This window comes from Salmo trutta, chromosome 3, assembly GCF_901001165.1.
Source record: "Salmo trutta chromosome 3, fSalTru1.1, whole genome shotgun sequence".
Classification (NCBI taxonomy): Eukaryota; Metazoa; Chordata; class Actinopteri; order Salmoniformes; family Salmonidae; genus Salmo; species Salmo trutta.
Window position 1 is genome coordinate 53,584,490 of NC_042959.1, and position 9,996 is coordinate 53,594,485.

Sequence of the window (9,996 nt, forward strand, 5' to 3'; positions counted from 1 at the left end):
CATGGCCATTAGCGGTTCTGGGGGGGGGGGGGGGCAGTGCCCCTGTGACAACAATTCTGGGCCCCCTAAATGTGGAGTATGAAATATTTTTTACATAACACATTTTTGCTATTGTTCTTTCTTTACATCCGTTATTAGACAGTGGCAACGATGATGATTATGAACATGGTCTTTTGCCTGCTAATGCCTGCAATGCAGTGAAGAAAACGATATGACAACAATAACGTCTAATGTAAATGGCCCCTCTAACAGTACGCTTGGCCCCCCCCAGTTGAGATGGTCTAGAACTGCCACTGGTCATAGCTCTATAGTACTGTGCGCCTCCCATAGTCTGTTCTGGACTTGGGGACTGTGAAGAGACCTCTTGGGGGGTATGCATGGGTGTTCCGAGCTGTGTGCCAGTAGTTCCCAGTTATCTTGAACGCACTGACACCGAAGTCAGAGATTTCCGAGATCCGAGTTCCCAGTTGTTTTGGACGCGGCATCAGCATACCTGGAAAGGCTTGAGACTGAAGACGTCACCCAAGAGGCAACGAGTAGGATCAATGGAGGCAAATCATAAATGACAATAACGTAGACCAATCACAGGAAAGCCAGTGACAGGTATCTGTCGTCGATTGGCTAGTCGAAACTGGGTAAAGGGCGGGGTTAGAAACTCGATGTTACGTCGCTCGGAAATAGCAAATTACAAGTGGTAGGGAAGAGGAGTCTAAAGTTTGTTGTTTTTTTTTAAATTTCACAGTCAAATATGAGACCTATAGTCGAATAATATATTACAGGTGTTGACATAGTGAGAATTTACCTTTTTGACTCGGTTGTTCGTTCTACCGAAGCTGTCGGTTGCGAGATAAATGGTCAATAAGTTTTGTCGAATTGAACAGAGAAACCACCACAGGAGGGTTTGAACACTTCACATTCCAAAGGTAGAAACGTTGAAGAAATGACGAATAGAGAAGACGAATATGACTATCTTTTCAAAGGTGAGTGTGTTTACGATACTTTACTAGGACATTGCCATTTCGTGAGTGTAGTCATTTCGACCTAGAGTCGGTTCAGGACCACACCGATTTCAATATAATACATTTCTTTTGTCGCCGCTTCCGCCCTGTCAAAAGTAATCGGACTGTGTTGCTGCAGCTACGTAACGAGCCCTGCCAAAATCAATTCTCATTGACATGAGGTAATGCGTAGCAGTACCAGTTACAGTAACAACTTCACTCTGAATTGCTGCAACTATTGTTTCAATTCAGTAGAAATATGGCTACAACTGTGTAGTAGGCTAGTTGATTGCAACAGCACTGCACACTGACATTTAATAAGCACCAAGTAGCTATCCAAAGTGACATCTGTTTAGTCATCTTGTGGTGGGCCAATGACGCAACCATCAGGAGAGGAAGTATTGGTCAACAGGAGTCATATAGCCCACTGACTATGGCAGGATGACACCTCAAAATACATTTACTCAAACGGATTGCCCTAAGGTGACCAGTGACCACATGGTTTAGCCTTTAAGCACCATTCTGTTTGTAGGGATTCCATTGACCTGGTGTAGTGGTGGGTCACTCTGGGTTTAGGGAAAGCGGTCATCTCCACGATCTGTTTACATCTGAATGAAGTGGAGTAAAGATGACCTTGGCCAAATGATCCCTAATTCATCTAACAAATAGCATAGAGTGAAAGCTTATTGGCCCCTTCTCAACATGACTTGTCTGGACCTTGTGTTCTATGTTGTCTAGTCGTACCTCTCCCAGACTTTTCTGTGCACATGCACTGTAGCCTATTGTTAGGCCTGCATTTGTAAGAATACAGCAACAATTGGTGCGTTGCAATGATAGTGGATACTTACTGCTCCCCTGTACTTACTTACACTAACTACTTCCATTGTGGGTTGTTTTTGTCCTGGACAAGGGAAATAAAGTGCACAGGGTCCTTTGTTTTGGGTTCTACATTTGAACATGCGTTGTCAAACTGGAAAGACCTACATGAATCAAGTGAGTGTGTGTTTGTCTGTGTGTGTCACTGTACAGAAGGGCTCTGACAGTAGGGAAGATGAGCATAACTTATCTTTCAGATAAAATACCTCGGTGCTGGCCAAATAGCACAATTATCTGAATTCAGTGGTACACAGCTAGATCGCACTGCCCCATAGAGCCTAAAGTGAGGACTGTCAGTAGGCCACATAACCAGTAGGGTCCTCCCCCTCCAGTTTCCTGCATTTAGTTGCTTTCTTTACTGCACCCTTACTGTTTAGGCATGAGTCAGTCAGGTGAGTGGTTGAATCACTGCTCCCGACTAGGAGCCTGTAAATGTTGCACAGCAAGTTGACCAGCTTTCTTGTTTAAATGACCGAGTGCTTATTTAAACTGAGTGCTCTCTTTACGAATAAAGAAATGCTTTCTTGTTGATTCGACTTCTAGATAAGATAGACCTACTTGAAATAACTTCCTTATACTGTATTGGAAAATAGAATTTAGATATATATATTTTTTAATCCTGTTATCTCACGGCCCGCCACAGGAGTTGCTAGTGTGGGATGGGACAAGGACTTCCCTGCCGGCCAAACCCTCCCCTAACCCGGTCAACGCTGGGCCAATTGTGCGACGCCCCATGGGTCTCTCGGTCGCGGCTGGCTGCGACAGAGCCTGGACTCAAACCCAGAATCTCTAGTGGCACAGCTAGCACTGCGATGCAGTGCCTTAGACCACTGTGCCACTCAGGAGGCCAGAATTTAGATTTTTAAGGACGCTAGACTACACTGTTTAGGCCTAAGCTATGTGATGATGGCGTCCAATAATAAAACAATGGTTGTAGCTTTAGAACTCTGGAATGCAGCCTACACAATACCGTAGCCTAAATTGGTGATCTTATGTTTCTGGTGACAAGTACACTGAAAGTTGCATAATGCTTCTGTTCGTTCCTCAGCCAGTGTATTATCACGGTTACCAGATAGCGTGACCAGAAGATAGGCTAGTCTAATGGAATTGTAGTTCAGAGTCCTTCTTGCAGCTGACAAGGATATTCTTGGAACTACAAAGTCACAGTTCTCATGTTACTAACTTATATGGAGAGTTGCCGATGAATTGCCTGTGGAACAAGTTAACTTTTGTTAGGTTCTCCTAGCTTGAGTCAGTCGGCACAATCGTCAATGGGTAGGCAGGTTTCTACCTGTGTCTGTTGCACCACTGTAGTATTTTCATGTGATGAGCTTTGCCTACGTTCTGTGGGAGATGTGTCAATAAGGCCTCGTCAACACACAACCAGTTCCTATTTCCTAATAACAGTGGGGTGAGCTTATGAGTTAGGATTTTCCTCCTGACTCACCTGGATTTCAGTCATTGTAAAATCCTCTTTCCCAACACACCCCTGTTTGTGTTTGGAAATGAATGGGTGTCAAAACAGGAACATGTGCCAAATGTTTCATTGCTCCATAAGGGCAGGGTTCAGAGGTGGTGCTGCAAAGTGAATAGGCTGAACTTCACAAGGCATCATCTTCTTGGTCAATTAAATCAATCTTTGGTCATTCATGACAATACTTAGCCTAGGCGCTACCTCACAAAGTTTGAAACTTCACGTCATGGGTCTTTTGTCTATAGCAAAAACAAGCCAGATGGCCTGTGTTTTGCACAAATATTGTTTATTGAACTACAGTCAAGTACAGTCAGGCCCTCTCAGTAGACCGTTAATCACTAACAGAGCAGCAGACACATGGCGCGATGCTCTTAGACCCAATCAGGAGCTGTCGTCTCTTCAACCATGATTTTCTTTGTCAGTCCTGTTTTACCCCCAGTGAGTGTTCCTGTTCCTACATCGTAGAAAACAAGTTGTTTGTTGACCCCTGTACAGTGGGTAACATACTGTATTGTTATTCTGGTGGTGTCTCTCTGACTCATGCCCTCGCTCCAGTGGTGCTGATTGGGGACTCTGGAGTGGGGAAGAGTAACCTGCTGTCCCGCTTCACCCGCAACGAGTTCAACCTGGAGAGCAAGAGCACCATTGGGGTGGAGTTTGCCACTCGCAGCATCCATGTGGAGGGCAAGACCGTCAAGGCCCAGATCTGGGACACGGCAGGACAGGAGCGCTACAGAGCCATCACCTCCGCGTGAGTATTAACACAGCTCGCACGCATAGAGATTTGTTTGTTTTGTGTCTGTCTGCCAGGCATCTTTTGACATATTTGCAGCATTTAGACAGGCAGAACAATTCTGATCTTGATTTAACTAATTGGTCATTTGACCAATCCCGTCAGATCTTTTCACAAATGAGCTCTGAAAGATCTGATGTATAAAGATCTGATGGGATTGGTCAAATGACTGACTAATGGAAAAAATATCAGATTTGGGCTTCCTGTGTAAACCCAGCCATTGAGGATGTTTGTGCGTATAGAACATTCCAGCCTACTTCTGCTAATTTACTAATGTTCTCATCTTGTTGACAACTTTGAGTCCTTTGCTTATGATGTATGCAATAGCATTTCATGTAGGGAACGACAAACTAAATCTACCACTCCATTGACTCGTCCAATGCTCAGGTGTTCTGTCCACCACTGCTCCCAGTAACACTTAGTTCCCTCCTCCTGTCCTCTGTGTAGGTACTACCGTGGGGCAGTGGGGGCTCTGCTGGTGTACGACATCGCCAAGCACCTGACGTATGAAAACGCTGAACGCTGGCTGAAGGAGCTGCAGGACCACGCTGACAGCAACATTGTCATCATGCTGGTGGGCAACAAGAGTGACCTGCGCCACCTCAGGGCCGTGCCCATGGACGAGGCCAAGGCCTTGGCAGGTACCCTCACATCAACTAGTTTTATAGCTACTTGATCTGTTTGTGTTGATTGTTCTACAGCATTACAAGCCAAGGGGGACAGTACAGGAGAGTTGTTTCTCCCTCAATCATTTTCACTTTTTTATTCGCAATAGCAGTGGACATAAAGCGATGTGGCAAGTTGAACAACAACACAATACCATTTTTTTTATAAGTATTACCATAATCTTGCTTTCAAAATTGGAACAAGGGCATTTCAAACACATTTCAAAAAGAATCTGGGCCTGGGGAAAGTGATGCACCTGAGCCTAGCAGTGGACAAGGGAATGCCCTCCACTCTCTGTCACTGTCTACTTCCCCCTTAGGGCTGCTCTTTGATGTGGAGACAACAGAGCTCCTATCAGGCTGCCTCTGTCAGTGATTAACAGCCCATCGTTCTGAATGCACATCCCCAGCAACTGAAAAAAAGCCAGTTGAGTTGGCTTCATTATGACTTGTGATTTTAGCTTCTCTACACACTCCAATGTGACATTTCCAGCTTATCACACTTCCCCTTCATAGCTCTGCATAATGTTTCAAGTGTTTACTTATGACCTTGAGTCTTATTTCATGCATGGAATACACTTTGACTGGTAAATTGCTCTTGATAAGAGTGGCTATATATGAATGAATGGAATTGTTCTAGAAGACGTCATTGTGTAGAGTAAACAAGCATGCCATGTGAAACCACAGGCTCTCGTTCAATTTCTGCTATTGATTTGTCACCAGGGTTGGCTCATGCAGCATGACTACAAAGGGTCATCGACATCATGTCATTTTTATCAGTTAGCCTATTCTGTGGTGGCTGTTGCAAATAGCCTCATTGCTGACATATAATGACTGGATGGCTGTTTTATGAAGTGCCTACTCGTACGGACAATGAATAATGCCTGTGAGTGTGCTGTTTTTTTTTTTTTTGCTTTTTTTTCTCCACTTTCCACAGAGAAGCATGGACTGTCTTTCCTGGAGACCTCGGCGTTAGACTCCTCTAATGTGGAGCTGGCTTTCCAGACCATTCTCACAGGTTAGTGTACACTGCCTACCATATACACTAGAACTGCTTGTGATTTTAACAAGGGGCGATTCCATCGTTACGGAATTACACTGTGACTCCGATTTTTCACTTTAAAATGGATGCCAACCAAAAACCATAGAATTTTTTTTAACAGTAAATTATTGGGAAAAACTGCAGAATTATAGTAAAAGCTCCCTCAGTTTCATTCTGTTACCAAACTTTGTATCTGCGCAGTTCTTCCTGTAAATGTGGTTTTGTAAAATTTTCGGTGGAAATTGTTACATTTAGTCTTTAGGTATTGTGTTCTGTGGTTTGTTCAACTTTGAAATCAATGGTTTTGTTTGGTATACATTTTAAAGTGAAATTGCCCCAAGGCAACTTGTATTCACCCTGTAGTGCACACAGAATCACGCCATCTTGTGAAAGAGCTGGCCTACTCTAACACTTAAAAGGCTTAAAAAGAGTCACTTGTCCAAGTAAAGGTCTCCCCTTCATACATCTTATATTAACGGCCATACCAAACGTTCCTTTAGTGTATATATATTTATTTGTACTCTGAGAGCTTTGAAATCCATTTGTTCAGCGGTGACTCATCTTCCACCAATAGATGGCAGCAAAATCCAGGTTATTACGAGGCCTCTACTGTAAGATCACTCTGCAGTAAATTGAACAGTACCTGACATTTTTATTAAGGTCAAAAGCATCTGTAATTGGCACGCTCAAAGGACACTCAGACAATCATACTTTGTGTGATCCTCAATCAGATCTGATGTTTGTCAGGAAACCACTAAAGCATTTATTTTGGGTCTGGTCGCAATATGTACATTGGAGTGCAAATATGAGCTTTCCAGATGTCTCATCGTTTTAGGAAGACACAGTTTAGGCCCTCATACCCAGAACAACTCACATTAGGTACCTCTATAAGAGCAACTTACTGACGTATTAGCCACACCTTAGAAAGGCCCTTGTTAATGCATGGCTGCTATAAAATAGAAAATTAGGAATGGCCAACTCAAAAACCCAAGAGTGTCTGAGGAACAAGCTTCTCACTGAGTGAGGCCTTCAAATCAGTTGATAAAGGGCTGTCAGCATGCTCCCTGCTATTTGTGTTTTGCTTTCCCCCTCCACATACAACAGAGTGCATAGCAGTGCTCAAACACAGCCATGTAGGAATTGAACTAGAGACTCCCTGACCCGGGAAGCATGCTGACTGTAGCTAGTCATTGAAATACCAGATCAAGGGTTAATTGAGTTCATCTTGTCTGCTTGTTTTCAATCTCTTGCTAATTTAGAGGCAGGGAACTGACTTGCATTCACCATCAGTCAGTGGCATGTATGAGTCAGCCTGAAGTTAGTTTTGCGTGTAAGACTTGAGTAATCCTAGGTAAGGGGCAGAAGTTCAGTCCCCAGGAGCCACAGGGTGCTGCTGGTTTCTATGACAACTTGTCTCCATTTTATGGTTGTTTTGGTATTTATTTACACAACCCTGGAAAGTGAAATGCTGTTAGGTCCCCATTGCATTACCGTCTTGTTCTGAGTTTTGTATCCACTGTAGTCTGACGAAACACGCTCCATTTCTCATCACCTAACAACCCAACAGCGACTGTTGTGTTCTCACTTGTCTCTGTCGTTCCCCTGCAGCCATCTACAACATCGTGTCCCAGAGGCAAATGACGGGCCGCAGCGACACCGACTTCTCGCCCAACTCCAATGTGGTGCCGATCACGGTGCAGCCCACGCAGAACGCTGCCAAGTCGAGTGCCTGCTGCCAGAACAACTGAGGCCTCACCACCGCCAGGGAGAGTCAGGGACAGACAGGTAGACGGGGAGGGAGGACTGGGAGATGAGGAGAAACCTAGAGACAAGGATACAGGCAGACAGAAACAAGGGGAGAGATACACAGGGAGACAAAGGGGGGCAACCAAGTGTTTCTGTACCCTCTTTGCATTGTTTCTTCTGTGAAGTCTGTCCCCATCTAATTCAATAAGTTTTATGGTTACGCCTTGGCTTGATCGGTTTTAAATATGAAAGAGGACATGAGTTGAATTCATTTACATGAATTGAGAAATTGAGCATGTTAGGGTATGGTCCGCCATATCTTTACACAGTTTTTGTCTCACTCATTGTGAACTGATCCCCCATTGTCAGCTCAATTAAATAAGCCTGTGAACACACCAAATTCCCTAGCGCAGAAAAAGGGCAATAAGATTCGGCAGTGAAGACCTGACTTCACTGAAGTGTAACCACCCCCCCACCTCTCCATTGTCAGTCAGCTCCTCCCAAACGTATTTGAGTTTGTCCTAATGATATTTATTTAACACTATATTAAGGTCTTGTTTGACCAAAGGGTTTGTGCTAACATGCAACACTGGGTGGGTTTGATTTGAAGCTGCTTACTATATATGAAGGGTGTCATCTATCTTTTTGTTCTTGATTTCACTGGTAATCAAATCCTTTTATGATGGAGTTATTAAATGTAACTACCCTTGGCTAATGGGGAAACGAGGAGTTAAGCCATCTCATCCCAAATGGCCTGACATTCGACCAGATACAATCTAAACTGCACAAAATGGGGGTCCGTGGAGAACTTTTCATGTCCATTTTATCAGTGCACTTCGACTTCCCTTTGTCTTTACACAGAATAAAGTTTGCTCTTCTGATGAAACCCATAAAAGTACTTTGTGCGCAGCAATTTTTCTCACATAGGCCTATGTCTTCTTTGCTAACAAATCAGTCTTGCTCCTTTACTGCTGTGAACCATCCTTTTTTCTGGTTTAACTGAATTGCTGTTGCTTTCCCTGTGGCTGTGGAGATGTGGGAGGGTGATGAGGGGATATTGGTTGTGGTGGTCATATACCATGGTCTCAGTGGAGCCCTCCCTGCTGCCCTGGATGGATGGACAGCTCATGTTGCAAGAGATGGGTAGTAAGGGCACTCAGCCTTCCCCGCTGCTGGGTCTCTGATGTACACAAGACGGCTTGTTTTACTGTAAATGAACTCCATTGTAACTGGAACGGTATCATGCCTTCTGGGATATCCCATAAGAGTATCCCAGGTCTCTTTTTGTATGGTTTTCTCTTTTTTTTCTGGGTGTGTGTAGTTCTGTCAGGTTGGTAAGAGTAGGCACTAAGGAGGATGCTAGCCCTTAGATCTGCTAGTTTGGCAAAAGAGAGGAGGTGGGGGAAAGTTTCAGGGTGCCAATACCACAGCCAAAAGGTCAACAGTGTAAACAGTCATTATCCTGCTGAGTTTTTTTCCCTTGTGGCATTCCCAATAGTAAATTGGGTAGTAAAGGTTAGGTTTTTAAAATGTTAATTCTCATGTGTATATTTAGATTGCATATGTATAAATAAATGTCATTTCTTAAGTCTTGCTCCTTATTTTATGCCTTAACCATATGCCTTATTTGTGCCTACTTTTCATTGAAAAATGGCATGTGGAGTTACTGTATGGTACTTGTTTGCCATTTTACAACTGCAACTTTTTTTTAAATACTCATGCGACAGCAAAGAGCATCCATCGGAAATTATTTCATTTTTGTTTTATTAGAAACATTTACAATACATCTTGAATCTTTGAAAAAAACAGAAACCAAAACTAATATGGCGCAGATACAATAATAAAATATCAAATTATTCACAAAAACATGTGCTAAGAAATAAACCTGCAATATCACATGCCTCTTGCGGGCATGACACACTGTAACAGTTCAAAGAAGACTTTTTATTTTATCAAAGTGACGGCCAGCCACATGGCAAACCCTCTCTCACTGACCACAGAGAAACCAGAAACTAAAGCCAGGAGATGCTGACCCAAAACTAATGCACTAAGACCACTATAAGACCGGTATGAAACACTTCTACGGTGCCGGGAGAATCTGAAGAAACACTACCAAAGACAAACTGTCAGACTGCGCTGGCCCCTTCAGAAGAGGACGACGTGATGGCCGGAAGGTCATTTCAGTCCCCGTGCTTCAGTCAGTTGTGGTGGAAAATATACCGTCCTGACATGTTGAATTGTACGACAAATATTCCCTTTTAACTACCTAGTTTTGAGATGAAATAAATACATTTTAGGTTCATCCATATGTGAAGGAATGACAATCAAGCTTTCCTCCCCTTTTTATAGAACTGGGATGAGAAAATGAAAAGGGTAAAATACTGAGTGTCACATGGGGACAG

At 43.5% G+C, this 9,996-nt stretch overlaps 1 protein-coding gene across 1 annotated transcript; it reads left to right on the forward strand.

Annotated features, from left to right (window-relative positions):
• Positions 1-649: 649 nt before the first annotated feature.
• On the forward strand, positions 650-9,182 carry LOC115178640 (ras-related protein Rab-11A). The gene is made up of 5 exons (XM_029739897.1): positions 650-980; positions 3,904-4,099; positions 4,589-4,782; positions 5,744-5,824; positions 7,457-9,182. The coding sequence occupies exons 1-5, from the start codon at positions 941-943 to the stop codon at positions 7,594-7,596; spliced, it is 651 nt and encodes a 216-aa protein (XP_029595757.1). The 5' UTR covers positions 650-940; the 3' UTR covers positions 7,597-9,182.
• The last annotated feature ends 814 nt before the right edge of the window (positions 9,183-9,996 follow it).

What these genes read in the sequence shown, in the direction of transcription:
- LOC115178640 (XM_029739897.1), top strand. Translation starts at nt 941, where the DNA reads ATGACGAATAGAGAAGACGAATATGACTATCTTTTCAAAG. An exon ending in TACAGAGCCATCACCTCCGC is followed by an intron (nt 4,100 to 4,588) that starts GTGAGTATTAAC and finishes TCCTCTGTGTAG; the next exon opens with GTACTACCGTGGGGCAGTGG. An exon ending in CGAGGCCAAGGCCTTGGCAG is followed by an intron (nt 4,783 to 5,743) that starts GTACCCTCACAT and finishes CACTTTCCACAG; the next exon opens with AGAAGCATGGACTGTCTTTC.